We start from the raw sequence: 16,378 nt of genomic DNA, 5'->3' as shown, positions 1-16,378 counted from the left end.
GGTATTTAAAGATAAATTTAAAATTTTATCAAGAATTTCCTTAAATGATATGAGTGCTGAGTATATAAATTTTCTTTCTTATGCATCAGTATCAGTCATCAAGTTTTAAAAGCTTATAAATGTCAGTAGCTTAGGTGGGAGCCTTCTGGAAAACAAGCTGTTCCTGTTTTTCATGTAATTGATGTGTTTACATTCTGCCATTTTCTTCTCTTAATTTTAGCCCAATGTTCCATACCTGAAGTATTTTTCCATATATATGAACTATTGACTTTTTTTAGAGAAGGAAATGAAGACTTGTGTTTTATTATAGGTCTATCATCTGTGGAAGCATACAACATAAAGTCTAATGAGTGGTTTCATGTTGCTCCCATGAACACAAGGAGGAGCAGCGTTGGTGTGGGTGTTGTTGGAGGTAGGTGCTGACAGTTCTTTCAGGTACATATGGCTTTTTGATCCTTGAGAGTGATTCTTCCAATAATCAAAACATTAGTTTTCTGAATGGGCAAGCTAATTATCATTTAAAAAAGAAAATCGTAATTACTGTAAAATTTCAATTATCCTCTTTTCAAAACTAGCTTCTCTATATAAATCAACCTATATAAAGCCTTTTCTCTCCCTCTCCATCCCTCTCCCTTTATCCTCTTCGTGTGTGTGTGTGTGTGTGTGCGTGTGTGTGTGTGTGTGTGTGTGTTTGACTTATATAACAGCAGTCCCCAACCTTTTTGGCACTGAGGACCAGTTTTGTGGAAGACAATTTTTCCACGGACAGGGGTGGGTTGCGGGGCTGGTTTTGAGATGAAACTGTTCCACCTCAGATCATCAGGCGTTAGTGTGTCATAAGGAGCGCACAACCTAGGTTCCTTATGTGTGCATTTCAAGATAGGGTTCGCACTTCTGTGAGAATCTAATGCCTCTGCTGATCTGACAGGAAGCAGAGCTCAGCCGTAATACTCGCTCACCTGTCACTCACCGCCCGGTTCCTAACAGGTTCCAGACAGGTACTGGTCCATGGCCTGCGGTTTGGGGACTGCTGCTATGTAAGACTGTCAGCTGATTTTAATACAGTTGTTTGGGGGGAACAATTCAGGTGACATAAATGTGTAATTTTGTATCTGGAGAAGGGCTGTTTAACATTTAAGGGATGGATTGCCACAGTTATTTATTTATATCCTACTTTGTCTCCCAACAGAAGTTAAGGAAGGCTCTAAGTATTAATGTTTTTTTTTTTTTAATTGACTTGGGCAAATTTGCAGGTTTCCACCCCCTCCTCATCGTAGGTGTAATTCTCTGCACTTAGAAAAAAACAGCTTTGTTGAGATATAATCCATGTACCATACAATTCACCCATTTCGTGTATACAGTTCATTGTGCATCCATCACTACAATTCATTTTAAAACATTTTTATTATCCTCTAAAAGCAATCCTGCTTCGCTTAGCTCTTACTCCTCTCCTACCCAACCTTCAGCAACTGCTAGTCTGCTTTCTATCACCTAGAGATTTGCCTCTTCTGAACATTTTAGTTGTACGGTATGTGATCTTTGGTGACTCACTTCTTTCGCTTAGGGTGATGTTTTCAAGATTTGTTTATACTGAGGCATTTTTTAGTACTTCATGCCTTTTTATTGCCAAGTAATATTGCATTGCATTCTGATATTAATTTTTGATTTAACCTTTTTTCCAATTTCCTAAGATAACTTTGGTATTTAATTCTGTCTTACAGGATGTTGTTCACTTATCAAATAGTGTTACCTAAAGATATAATGAGTGTGCTTTTTATTTTATCAGATTATTGAGGAAAGTATAAAATTAACATCATCTATACCCTGCAGATCTTCATAATATGATTTGATTACTCCATCTGTCACCATTAGGCAAGACCCTAATATAGTTCATAAAAATCAGAGCACTTTACGGGGAAACTCTACTGCCATGAAGGAAAATATATTAGTATTTTCTGGCTTGAAAAAATAGTGTTTTTTGTTTGTTCGTTTTTTAATAAATTTGGCTTTCTTTGTGATTTTATGTGTAGGTTTGCTCTATGCTGTAGGAGGTTATGATGGAGCGTCACGTCAGTGTCTTAGCACAGTAGAATGCTATAATGCTACAACAAATGAGTGGAGCTATATAGCAGAAATGAGCACCAGGCGGAGTGGAGCAGGTACATGTGAACCTATTTTAGCAATCGAAGCACAAAAATGATGGAAAATAGTTAAAGTAAAATGATTCAGTGGCATCACTTTACATTTTCTGAAAATATATGATATGCTGATTTTAATGGCACTGCTAAATGTCTTTTGAATTGTGCAGTTAATGGGAGTAATTACAAAGTAATTTTACTTTAAAATTTAATGTCAAAGTGCTATAGACATTTCTGTTTCATTTATATATTCACATTGTTAGCACTCCTTTTAGTTTCTGTTTTTAGTGCTTATTGGGGAACTTGCTTAATAATCAAATCTTTTCATGTATATTTCTTAAAATTTTGTGCTTTAATTCGGGGTTATTTTATTATGGATATTTTTTTCAAAAGGATTACATTAAAGGACTTTTTCCCTCCCTGTGTTTCACCTACATATTATTAATATTTTTATTCTGTTTGACATGCCTCTTTTTTCAGAATAAAAGTTTGTTGAGATGCTTATTTAATCATCAATTCTATTGATTTCCATTTCTTAAATTGTAGGCTATAGTATCAGCTTGCTTTTATTATGAATTATAACTTCAAAAGTTTTAGTTACAGTTAAATAAACATATTAGTTAAATAAACCTAATATGATATAAATCTCTTGTTCTTTTTGCCCCTCTATTTGGCTGGTTGTGTTTTATAGGTGTTGGTGTGTTAAACAATTTATTGTATGCTGTAGGAGGTCATGATGGCCCTTTAGTACGAAAAAGTGTTGAAGTGTATGATCCTACCACTAATGCATGGAGACAGGTTGCAGATATGAACATGTGCAGAAGAAATGCAGGTATCTGTCAGTTTAAGGTTATAAAACTTATGTTGAATTTTATTTTAAGTTTCACTAGTATCACTGTGTATTTCCATTGTTCTTTTACTGATCTGGGTTCCCTGGTAGACTTTGAACTCTTTAAAGGCAGAAACTTACGTAATAATCCTGTAAAGTGAATGCCTGCCACAGTCTCTGGAACATAACAGGTTGTTGTGACACGTCAGTAAACTTTTTTCTACTAGCTGCTACTTTTTGGTGATAAACTTGGAGACTAATTAATTAGGAGTAGACCCTTCATTTGATACTTGAATTCATTCATTCTTACACCAAATATTTTTTAGTGCCTACTATGTATCTATCACATACTGGAGATCCTACTTCTCAGGAAATTTAGTCTAGTTGAGTAAATATTTATACTAGGTTAAAAAACTAGTTGGTTATCTAAATCTAGAGGGGAAGTCTGCAGAGGTAACCCTAGCTTAATACAGTTCAGGATTTCCAGGAAAATGGAAAAACTAAAGCAACAACAACAAAAAATAATTTTAAGAAAGTAGAGAACTTTAAGATTAGGGAAATAACCACTTAAAAAGAAGAATCAAGGAAGGGAAATACAAGTGGAAAATAGACTCAAGATAGCTACATAGCCTTTCAGGAAATGCTAGGATTCTTCAAAATGCCATTATCTTCATGTCATTTCTCATAGTGTAAAATAAGTTCCTGGTGAGTCTCAAACTTACGTACACCATGGGACACCCCTCCTCCATCAGCACGCATCTTAGTTTCTCTTTAAAGAAGTGTGATTACTAAGAAAGACTAAGTATGTGGAACTGCAGATACTGTTAGCCACAGACCAGAATTTATAATTAATTCTGTCTGGCCTTGCACGTCATCTGGTCAGTTGTATTTAGTCATCAGTTCGCTCGATGGTAAGACCCTCAAATCTGGGTCCTTAGTGGAATAAGTGACTCCAGTACACATTAAGTTAGAAAAGCCATGGTGATTTGTGCAAGTGTCCTTCCTGGATTAGGAAACTTAGTTGCAATTTGAGCTTTTTATGAATATTTTCTTAAAGGTTAGAATAATCTTATTTTTTCTCTATATGTGCTTATTGTTTTCATATCAAAAATTACTCATTTCTTTTAGGTAGAAGAATAAAGAGATAATTTGTATTTATAGAGCTATATGATAGGTCTATCATTATAGAGCTGTTCTTCAAAAAATTGTGTGGGAAAGGGTAGGATTTAGGAAAAAGACTTAAGTCTGTTGAAAAGTTGTTTCATACTTTGACTTAGACAACATTACTTGAGTTTATTTGATAATAAGGAAGAGAGAGAAATCTGAAAGCTAACTTTTCAGTTTTTCCTTCTCAATCAATTATGTTTATTTTCTATGCAAATAACAGAACTTGAATTATTTACTTCTATAATTTACAAGATACAATATAATCCAATTGAGCATATATTTTAAAATTATTTAAGTTCATAAGAATATTTAAAATCTCACCCTTATTCCATATTCCTGGTAATCTGAAAAAAACTTCTAATAAGATCTGTTCAGCTCTTCCTTTTTAATAACCTAGGCTCAGGACCTCATCCAAGCACCTAAATTACTGGGAAGAAAGAACTAAGCTGGCAAAGAGTGGAGGACACGTATTCAATGTTAAATGGGGAGAGGTGAAAGCATCCATATAAATTTGAAATAGCAAGCAGCTTACCAGCCAAATTTCAAAAGTTTTCATAAGTATGGTAAATTATGACACCAAGAGTGGAGTAAAAATGAAATAAACTTGAATTAGATGATTATATATAGACTTTTAATACCTAGCACGTCTGTAATATGTTCTCAATATGAATTTGATTGTGTTGAAGTAAACTGAATAAACTGGAACCATCAAACAATGCAGGAAAGTGCATCCTTTTGGCAAAGTGATTTGGCTCCGATCGCCTAAAAGGAATCTGGTGTTGTGAGTTAGTGGGTTAGTAAAATTGGTGTCTTCTGAATATATAGCCAATATATTCAAATGGATGTATGGACCAACCTCCCTTTCTGCAGTGGGATGCTCTTTAATCTGTGAGCCCCTCGTAGATACAATTGGGAAAACTCTTCAGGACGATATAATCTCCTTGTTCATGCCTTCCATCATAGCAGGGCCATTTTTGAGATCATTTTTTCTCTCACAGTCCTATGTTGTCCATCAACAGACTGAAATATAGTGTTGCATACACATATACCTACTGTATGGAGCTTGTGTGGCAGCAGCATTTGCCTTTTAAGTATTTGAACAACTTAAAATGGTATGAGTTTTTTTCCTACAAAGTTTTGTAGATTTGGGCAGCATTCTTCTGGATTCTTTGATGCCCTCTAGTACAAGTTCATAGTAGCACTGAACTTTTTATAAGATATTAAATGTACTTTAAAAAATTACATTGAATTAGCTTTTTAAAAGCATTTACCATTTGACTCAGCAGTTTTCTTTCTAATAATTTATATTAGGAAAAATTGCTCAAGTATTCAAAACAATATTCAGGGGATCTTTGTTCATTGCAACATTATTGATAACAGCAAAAAAATCAAAGTTACTTAAATATCCATCTAAAAAAATGATTAAATAAACTACAATGATATCATACATAAACATTACATTTATTAACTTGAGGAACTGTCCAAAGTATGTTGGTTGGCCAGGGTGGCTAAGTTGTTTAATAAAGTAGCATGTGTAGTGTGAGCTACTTTGGGGTTAAAAAAGAAAGTATCTGAGTATATATGTGTAAAGAAAAGTTAGCCAGAGTAGAGATCAAAATTTTAATGGTCATTATTCTAAGTGACATAAGGTTGGAGGTCATCTTTTTTTCTTTATACTTTTCTAGATATTTTGAATTTTTGCAAAGAAAATAGTTATTTTAATAGATAAATAATATTCTCTTCTTTAAAGGGTGATGAAATAGCTAACCATTTAGTGTGATAATTAAAATTAAGAATATTTTTACCTTCTACTAACATATATTTTCTTAGGATTCCCTAAGTAGCTGACTTTGACTTTTTATTTAAAAAAAAATAAATAAAATGAGGGTCAAAATAGTTTCCAACCTATAATGTTGTGAAAATTAAGTACAATAATGCATATATAAAGTAACTACTGCATAAATGACAATCAGTAGGAGCTTAGAAGTGGTATCATAGTCTCCTAATAAAGAAAGAATTCTTCTTTTTTTTTTTTTTTTGGAGACGGAGTCTCGCTCTGTTGCCCAGGCTGGAGGGCAGTGGTGTGGTCTTGGCTCACTGCAACCTCTGCTTCCTGGGTTCAAGTGATTCTCTTGCTTCAGCCTCTTGGAGTAGCTAGGACCACAGGCACACTCCACCATGCCTGGCTGATTTTTGTATTTTTAGTAGAGATGGGGTTTCGCCATGTTGCCCAGGCTGGTCTCGAACTCTCGTGACATCAAGTGATCTGCCCACCTCGGCCTTCCAAAGTGCTGGGATTACAGGCGTGAGCCATGGTGCCTGGCTATCCTAAAATAAAAAGAATTCTTTACGTGCTCACTATTTTCTTGCCTCCTTTCAAAGAAATTAGTGTCTCTGGATTACCTCACTAAACATGTATAGGGATACTCATATTCATCCAACTTTTTAAAATAATCGTTTTCTCTCTGTGTAATTTTTTAAAGGAGTTTGTGCAGTTAATGGTCTGTTATATGTTGTTGGAGGGGACGATGGTTCCTGTAACTTGGCGTCAGTAGAATATTATAACCCAACAACCGATAAATGGACAGTTGTGTCATCGTGTATGAGCACAGGGAGAAGTTATGCAGGTAACTGGTCTCTAAAGTCAATTATCATACAAAAAGATGACCTCATTATGGTTTTTATATTAACAAAGTTTTTCTGTTATAAGAATAAAGTCTTTTCTGAAGGTATAGTTTATATCTTACTCTTAAGATGATTAACATTGGTTGTGTATATTCTGAAATAAAGCACCATTATACTTTTGTCATTCTGCAGTCATTTGTATTCAAAATCCCAAGTCTTTGATATACAAAATCATATAATAAAATTTAACGTAGCTAAAATCTGTATGCAGAGAAGAAGAATTCACTATGTGACAAGGCTTTAATTCCTGAGATGTCCGAGAAATAGGATAGGATTCCTATGTCTCCCCGTGGTGCGGCTCCATGAGACAGTATTATAGTGAGGCTGTGGAATAATTTTTCTTTCTTAAGCATGGTACTGGTTGAGTTATAAAATGTGATTTTTTGTTCCATTCTCTTAGTAAGATAAATTATAATTTTAATAAATTTTATCGTGAATCTTTAAATTGTTTTCAGTGATATTTATCTGGCTTTTAATAGTATAATATTTCTGTAACAAAATTGATCCAATAGTGGAGGAAGAAAATGTCTAAACTAATTAACCATCACTGTTGCTTATGTATCATTCAAAACAGCACTTAGAAGAACTATGTACAGTAGAATTCCAATATAACATGGCTGAATACTAGATTAATTTTTAAAACAACTTCATTGAGGTATAAACTGACAGAATACATAGCGTACAGTTGACCCTTGGACAACACAGGTTTGAACTGTGTATGTCCACTTATATGTGGATATTTTTTGAAAAATAATTACGTTGGAAAAAATTTTTTGGAGATTTGTAACAGTTTGAAAAAACTCAGATGAACTGCATAACCTAGAAATATTGAAAAAATTAAGTAAGATTATGAACACATAATATATGTAGATATTAGTCTGTTTTATCATTTACTACAAAATATCCAAAAATCTATTACAAAAAGTTAAAATTTATCAAAACGTATGCACACAAACTCTTACAAGAACAAACACCTACAAACCATAGATGGTGTCATTCACAGTCCAGAGAAATGTGAACAAACCACAAAGATACAATATTAAATCATAACTGCATGAAATTAACTGTAGTATATTACTGTACTACTCTAATAATTTTATAGCCGTCTCCTGTTGCTGCATTGGTGAGCTCAGCTGTTGTGAGTATCCACTTAAAAAGCTGTGGGGCGCTAATCACCTTTGAAAGAGCAGTTTTGTCTCTTCAGTGACCGTATCTCAGTAAAAAGTTCTCTCTCATGGTTCTGCGTTATTTTTCATCATGTTTACTGCAATATCATAAACCTTGAATAACACCACGGGACCCATGCAAAGTGCCACTGGTGATGATGCTGGGAAGTGCTCCAGCGAAGCAGAGAAGAGTCATGACAGGACAAGAAAAAGCGGAATTGCTTGAGATAAACCATGGACTGAGGTCTGCTGCTGCACTTGCCCACTATTTCAAAATAAATGAATCCAGGTCGGGATCATTGTAAAAAGGAAAAAGGAAATTCATGAAGCCATCCTTGCAGCCATCCCAGCAGTTTTGAAAACTTCACACTTTTTGTGAAATCCCTTTTTATCTTGTGTTGAACATGCAGCTTTTATGTGGGTGCAGGATTTTTCTTTTTGAGACAGAATCTCACTCTATCGCCCAGGCTGGAGTGCAACAGCGTGATCTCAGGTCACTGCAACCTTCGCCTCCCAGATTCAAACGATTCTCATGCCTCAGCTTCCTGAGTAGCTGGGATTACAGGGGGTGCCACCACGCCCGGCTAATTTTTAAACTTTTATTATTTTTGATTTTTTGGTTTTGGTTTTTGGTGGGTGCAGGACTGCTATAAGAAAGGCATACCTGTCAACTCTAATATGACTTGAGAAAAAGCAAAGTCATTATATGACAACTTGAAGCAAAAGGAAGGTGAAGGATCTGAAACTGGAGAATTTCCTCAGCCTACTCAAGCAAAGGATGACTTGATAATTTTGGAAAGGGGTTTGGCTCAAAAAATGTCAAGATAACAGGAGAAGCAGCTTCTGTCAACCAAGGGGCAGCAGATAAGCTCCCAGATGCCATTAAGAAAGTTGTTGAGGAGAATGGTTATCTACCTGAAAAAGTTTTTAATGCAGACAAATGTGCCACCAAGGACATTTATTACGAAGGAAAGTGAGCACCAGAATTTAAGGCAGAAGGGGATAGGCTAACTCTACTATTTTGTGCAAATGCAGTTGGGTTTATGATTTGGGCTGCTCTTATCTAAAAAGCTGCTAACCCCCAATCCTTGAAGGGAAAATATAAATACCAGCTGCCAATCTTGATTGCATAACAAGAAGACCTAGACAAGAACTCTTTTCCTGGATTGGTTCCATCTGTGCTTTCTTCCTGAAGTCAGGAATTACCTTGCCAGTAAGGGACTGCCTTTTATTTTGATATTGGACAGTGCCATTGGCCACCCAGGACCCCATGAGTTCAACACCAAAGGCATAGAAGTGGTCTACGTGCCCTTAAACACAATGTGTCTAATTCAGCCTCTAGATCAGGGACCAGAGGAACCTTAAAGTTCATTCTATATGGCACTCTATGGAAAAAATTGCCAATGCTATGGAAGAGAATCTCAACAGAGAAAACATGAAAGTTTGGATGGATTACACCATTGAATATATCATGGTTGTTATAGAAAAAACTATGAAAGTCATCAAATCCAAAACAATAAATTCCTGCTGGAAAAAAAAAACGTGTGTTCAGATGTTGTGTATGACTTCACAGGAGTTATGACAGAGCCAGTCAAAGAAATCATGAAAGAGATCGTGGATGTGACTATAAAGGTTGATGGTGAAGGATTTCAGGTATGGATCTTGGAGAAATTCAAGAGCTAATAGATACCAAACCAGAGAAATTAACAGAACATGACTCAACGGAGATGAGTGCTTCTTAACCACTGCCAGACAATGAAGAAGACGTAGAAGCAATGCCAGAAAACAAACTGACATTAGACAGTCTGGCAAAAGGGTTCTGGTTATTCAAGACTGTTTATGACTTATTTTATGAAATGGGCCGTTCTATGATATGTGCACTGTAACTGAAGAAAGTGGTGGAAGGAGGATTGGTATTGTATGGAAACATTTTTAGAGAAATGAAAAAAACAAAAAAGTCAGGAATTACAGTGTATTTCCTTAAAGTTGCACCAAGTGTGTCTGCCTCTCCTGTTTCCCCTGCCTTCCCTTCCACCTCTTCCGCCTCTGCCACCCCTGAAACAACAGGACCAACCTCTCCTCTTTCTCCTCCTCCTCAGCCTACTCAATGTGAAGAGACAAGGATGAAGACCTTGATGATGATCCACTTCCCCTTAATGAATAGTAAATATAGTTCCTCTTCCTTATGACTTTTTAAATAACATTTTCTTTTCTGTAGCTTACTTTAAGAATACAATATATAACACATAACATGTTATGACATGTATAACATATATTACATGTAAAATATGTTAATTGACCATATCAGTAAGGCATGTGGTCAACTGTAAGCTGTTAACGGTTGAATTGTGTGGGAGTAAAAAATTGTACATGGGAGGGTCAGCACTCCTGACCCCCATGTCGTTCAAGGGTCAACTGTATATTTAAAGTATATAATTTTATTACTTTTGACATAGTATATACCCATGAAACCATCACCACAATCAAGATAATGAACATATCCGTCACGCTCAAAAGTTTCTGTGTTCCCTTTTGAGTATGTTTTCCAAATTGTAACTACAAAGAGGAAGAGACTAGTTCTGGATTAAATAGTCTTATATTTAGTCCATAACTAAACAGAGATTTCACTGTCATTTAGATTAAAATGATAACACTACTAAAGTTTAAGAAAGAGATTCTGAAACATGATTTGTATGGTTCCTACTGCTTTCGTATTATAATAAAGAATTGAGTGTCTTCTCAGAGATACAGAATGCTGCCTGTGACTTCTTTTTTATCTCTTCATTTCTTTGCTCAGGGGTCACAGTTATTGATAAACCATTATGAGCCTGAAGGACATTTTCAGCATATTTATACATGAGAAACAGCCTTCAACAAGTATTTCTGAAGTGACTGAGAATCTAGCACTTCTCCACTTGTAGCTGCACTTTACGTCTCAGCAGAAGATAAGATCGTCTGCCTTTATAGGCCTCGGATACTGAAGATTATTTTTGGTAGAAGCACCGTGTAGGCTTTTTCTGCAATGAGCAGCAGCTGACTGAATTTTCATAAGAAACTTGGACTGCAGGACTTAATCTGTAGTCTTTAGACAACAGTTGCTTTCATAAAGACTAGTTCTTATCAACCTTGAATGGCTACGGATTATTTTGTGAAGGAGGATGAAATGATGCGTGTTCTTGTAAAATTAAATTTTATCTTTATTTCTTCTAAAAATCTGTATACCAGGAACTGAAAATCTTTGAACAGATATTAAAATCTACGTAAGTATACAAACTAGTTGAGGGATAAACTGTTTGCTTTTATAAAATAACTTTGATTACATGAATATAATAAATTATGTGCATATAAATGTGTGTCTATATGCTTTCCTTTAAATATGTTTGAAAAGATGTTTGAAACTTGATTATACTATTTATAATTGGCACAGTACTTTGAATTATGCCAGTACTACATTGTAAAACAGAGTTGTATTTTTTGATATTTAACAATGCTTAACACTTTAAATGCCACTTCTGAGGAATGGACCTGGCGTAACACACTTGAATATGTGTGATGCCAAACTTTTTAAAATAAAATATAAATTATGCTTATTTATTAATTTTCTTTAGTTTAATCTTGGTCATGTTTTGGTGTGTATTTTTAATTTTTTTCTCAAATTAACACTTTGGCATGAACATTACTGCAGGTTTTTGATGAATATAATGAATGTATGGAATTCAACTGAATTTGCATGGTCTTAAGAATTTTTCTGTGTGTATAAATTTAGCTGCTATTAACAGAAGAGAGAACTTTCTGTCGGTAGCCATGTGTGTTGATCAGATACAGTTTTTCTGAGATCTTCAATTAATCTCACTTTAAAAATGACCAAAACATGTCTTTCTTGAATTATCTTTGAATAAAGGTTTGTATATTATTTGTTTCACAGTGTTCTTGATTTTTATCTATTTAGTTTTGTATTAAGAAAGTTTCCTGTTAGTTTGGTTTTGGCTCTTTTATGAAGTTTGCATTTTGTCACTTCAGAAATCTGCATTTTTAATTTATTGCCAAAGTGACCTGACCTATAAGACAAAACTATTAAATGAATAACCAAAGTCAATAAAAATGGTTCTCTTTCCAAGGAAAAGTAACCTCAACTATCAAGGAGAGGTCTGTCAAGGATTGGTAAAGTTTAAACTTTTTGTATTTTTGTGTCCCTGATAATGGGTAGGGCATGAGATAAGGATAAAACAAGTAGCATTAGACCCAAAAGAAAGTCAAAGAAAAAATATATTCCAAAGTAACTGAGAAACTGTGGTTTTGATACCAAATAAAAGGAATTGAGGAAATAGGAATAGTGGAGTCAGGTAGGCAGCTGGGGTGCTGGCACAGCAGAGGAAGGGAAGAGGGGGAAGGAGGAGGTGATGGAATATTGCGACCATTCCTCAGGAATTAAAAAGTTGGCATGAGCTGTTGCTAGAAGAGTTGATAATCAAGAGGAAAGATTGCTATGATAACATTTCAATTCAAATGTAAACATGGAACCATATTTCATACTTAGTTGAACTTTCCATTATAAATGAATTTAATCAGAAAAAGCCTATGCTGAGTTGATGAAAACATGAATTTCTGCCTTAGTGTGGCCTTACAGCACATCATTGTCAAAAAAATGTTGAAGGTCTAATGAACTTGGAGTACTGTCAGCTGTTTCTGACAGAGGCACCAAGAAAAATGTATGAGGTGTCTTTCCTGATCAGTTCCAAACACTAATGTTTCATGAAACTGTATGACTCTATCAACAATTTATCTGAAAAATTATAAAGCTTTTCTTAAAATGTAATCTCAGCCTATTAAAGTAACAAAGTCTTAACCACATAGCATGTCAAATACCTCTGTCTTTACTTTCTTAATCTTTGAAGCTGTAATAGCTACACTGTAATGTGCCCAGGTTTGTCAGTAGCTGGATTCATGTCTATGACTTCAGAGACTTTAGACATATCTCCTTCCCCTATGCCAACCTTTGTCTTTCCAGTTTGAAATGTTTTTAAAGGCACATATGGAAGTGTTCTCAGCCTGTTCCACTACTGTATGAAACATAAGAAGTTAAGGCAGAGAGGTGTCTTAGGAATCCTGTCAAGGAGGCAGCCCCAGGTTTGAGCAGCGTTCAAGGCTGGATCCACATACCTGCGTTGTGAAGCAACTCGTCTGCCTGCTTTGTTTGGATCTATGCCTTCTTGGCTGAAAGCAGTGATGACTATGATGAAGGCAGATGGTGTATTTACTGTCAGAAGACTATCAGTTTGCTCCCTGTTTCTTATGGAGTCTTGTGTATGATTCCTGGTATTTATTATCTCTTTTGTTCCTTATAGCATGAAGACCCAGGTATTTGTAATCCCAACTGCTGATGCGTTATGAGACTTATTTTATCAGATATAAAAGGGTCATGTGATATTACATAGCAGTGTGCTGATACCATCTTGTTTCAGTTTTGTCTCAAGCAAATTTACTCCTACTGACTTACATGGCTGCCAGTGTCTCATTTTGGAGAGGAGGCTACATTGGAGAATGGAACCATACTTTGAGTCAAGATTCTGGGGTTCTAATCCTGGCTTTAAGGAAAAAAGCAGTGTGGTATATTGGAAAGCCCATGGGCATAGAAAGAAAAGGGTTCTGGGTTTGCAGCTCCCTCTATCAATTGCTAGCTGTGACTTTCAACACATTACTTAACCTCTAGCCCTTATTTTGTTTTTAAAATGGCAGTAGTGTCTGTGTCACAAGGTTATTGTTGCATTTGAAAGAAATGATGCATGTTCGTATGCCTGAAATCCAGAGGGCCCTCAATAAATTACAGCTATTGTTCCCTGAGCTCCTGTTAATCTTCATTGTAGGTAAATAAGTAAGTTGAGCTGCTGCATGAGCATTTTTTTCCAGCTCTAAGCCTTTAAGGTTTAAAATAATCTGACCTCTCCATACACCTACACCTACTCTGATTTAGAAAATGTAATACTATGGTAGAATTCCAAATCAGAAATAATTACTGACATTTACTGATCTTATCTTATATGCCAGAGACTGTGCAAAGGACTTTACATACATTATGTAATCATCATAAAGAACTCTTTGAGGTGTAGGTATTATTATTTTACAGAAGTACCAGATAAGACAGAGAAGTAACTTACCCACTGCTGATAAAATGCCAAGCCTAGGAAGTCTGGCTTGACAGTGGGTGCTATTGATGCTTACCTGATAGGGGATAGCAGATTTGGGCAGAGAGAAAAGTTGGGTGAAAGTTCAGTCATCACACAACCAATAGGATGGGGACCTCTGGAGCTGGGATGCCCAAGCAAAGTAGTCCTACATTGGTTTAAGGGCTTTTATACCCCCGTTTCAACCAGTTACTTGACTAGCTGTTCCCCAGAAAGGGGGTATACCCCTGGGGAGAGGTGCTTCTCTTTGGCAGTACTCAGCAGCTGGAGGAATGCCTGCTTAGGTCTTGAAGAGGGGGGATCTGGGTGGTGTGCCACAGTATCCACTACAGGACCAACAGATTCATATGCCCACTGCACAGTATACACTGAGACAGCAAGATTTGCAGCAGAGAAAGAGTTTAGTGATGGCAGGGCACTGAGAGGAGATGGGAGGAGACCCTCAAATTCATCTCCTCGAGGAGTTCTGTATTGGGGTTTTTAAGGGGATCCTGGAGGGCAAGAGGCTGGAAAATTAGGGTCGTTGATTGGCTCAGGTAAGGGGGATGAAATCATCAGGATGTGGGAACTGCATTCTTTGGTGAGTCAGCTCCTTGTGGTCCTTCAGACCAGCTGAGTCCGTAGTTTCATCAGCATGAAGGACCTGAAAGATTATCTCAAAGCACAAACTCAACGTTTCATAATATTCAAGTTGTCTGTAGAGCAGTTAGGGGAAACTATAACCTTGTAACAGGGTCTACATGATTCTGAAGCAATAGGCAAACAATTATGAGGAAGGGATCAGACAGCAAGTTGACCTAATGATTAATCCTCAGTGTGCCGCAAGCTTGGTTTATTTTCGTTCCCCCCACCCCTTTTTCCCAGATTAATTTGATGAACTATGTAGGGACGGTTTCAGACACCACTCTAAAGGCATCCTAAAGACAGGGCTGACACAACCAAGGGACAGATCCCATTTCTTTTCATTTGACGTGACCTCTGTCATGATACTTTAGAAAGAATGTGTGTGCCAAACATAAGGGGTAGACGAATGAGTACAGGTCACACTGAATCTAAAAAACACACTTTTCAGGAGGGAACTTCCTCAAGGAGATAGCACCTGAATTGATGGGGCGGCGTGGAGATGGCTGATTATTCCAGGCAGAAGGGCCAGTTTAAGCAAAAGCATGGAGGAGTGAAACAATAGTATTCTGTTTTCAGAAGCTGTGTAGATTTGACATAATATATACATAATCAAAACATCATATGTGCGCCGTAAACACAATTTTTGTAAATTATACCTTAATAAAGATGGAGGAAAAAGGGCCTTCACTAGCCCAAATGATGCCCCTGTGCGGTTTTTTCTTTAAAGGCCCCTTTTCCTTTAAGTGAAAGTTTTAGTATATTATGCATCTGTACACAGTTTTTTTATTATACCCCAGTACACAATATTTTAATGTTGAGAGATGGCGTAAACTGAGCTTAGAGCTGCAAAGACCTGCGTCAGGCCCCCGCCCCTGGGCCCTCATCGTCCAGCACAGCAACTGCAACATCACCTGGGCGTTTTCAGCTCACGTAGCGAGGTCAAGGTCCTGGGAGCCGAAATCTCCCTTGATGTTCAATCTTTTTAAATCTTTCCCAGCCTCTATTTCTCATCTGCAAAATGACGATCATCGCATTTGAAATTCTCCGTTTTCAAAATACAGGGATTTATTAAAGGATACGTAGGCTGGGGAAACAAGGGAGACGAAAGATCTAAATCTAATAGGTAGACCAGAAAAAGGCAAGGGTGTCTAGCAACACAAAACAGTCAACATAGATTTTAAGACTCATTTATACTCTTTTCCTCCCGGGTTTGGGAGTTGCGGCTGCTACACAGGTCACAGTTGAAATAAAAGTCCTGGGACGGCGGCTGGCGCGACACTCTCGCCCCAGCACAGCGCAGGCTCTGACTGCCAATCTGCGGGGACCGCAGTTGCCAAGGCGACTCCGCGCGGCAGGGCAGGGCGGCCATCCCTCTGTGCCCGCCCCCTCACGCCGTGACGCGCTCTCACGCTTCCGCGCCTCCTGGCGCCCCGCGACGCCTGCCATTGGCTGGCCCTGCGGGTCTCACTATCCTCACTCCATCCGCGGAGCCAATGGCTGGGACCGCCAGGGGCTCCTTCGCGCGAGTCACACGATGTCGGCAACTGCACAGACCAATCACCGCGCCGAGAAGACGGGGCGGGAGCC

The 16,378-nt window shown here is 37.1% G+C and overlaps 1 protein-coding gene across 2 annotated transcripts in view; it reads left to right on the top strand.

Moving 5' to 3' along the window:
• The window catches only part of LOC105466726 (kelch like family member 2), a 113,661-nt gene extending 101,757 nt beyond the window's left edge, over positions 1 to 11,904 (top strand). For both annotated transcript variants that reach the window (XM_071092857.1, XM_011715836.2), the window contains 5 exons: positions 311 to 412; positions 2,031 to 2,159; positions 2,830 to 2,970; positions 6,618 to 6,761; positions 10,783 to 11,904. In XM_071092857.1, the coding sequence (XP_070948958.1) occupies positions 311 to 412; positions 2,031 to 2,159; positions 2,830 to 2,970; positions 6,618 to 6,761; positions 10,783 to 10,811 (545 nt within the window). In that variant the 3' untranslated portion in view covers positions 10,812 to 11,904. The remainder of the gene's footprint in view (positions 1 to 310; positions 413 to 2,030; positions 2,160 to 2,829; positions 2,971 to 6,617; positions 6,762 to 10,782) is intronic.
• Positions 11,905 to 16,378: the final 4,474 nt, after the last annotated feature.

Source organism: Macaca nemestrina, chromosome 3, assembly GCF_043159975.1.
Source record: "Macaca nemestrina isolate mMacNem1 chromosome 3, mMacNem.hap1, whole genome shotgun sequence".
Classification (NCBI taxonomy): Eukaryota; Metazoa; Chordata; class Mammalia; order Primates; family Cercopithecidae; genus Macaca; species Macaca nemestrina.
The sequence above is the reverse complement of the archived record's forward strand: the minus strand, read 5'-3'. Positions and strand labels throughout refer to the sequence as shown.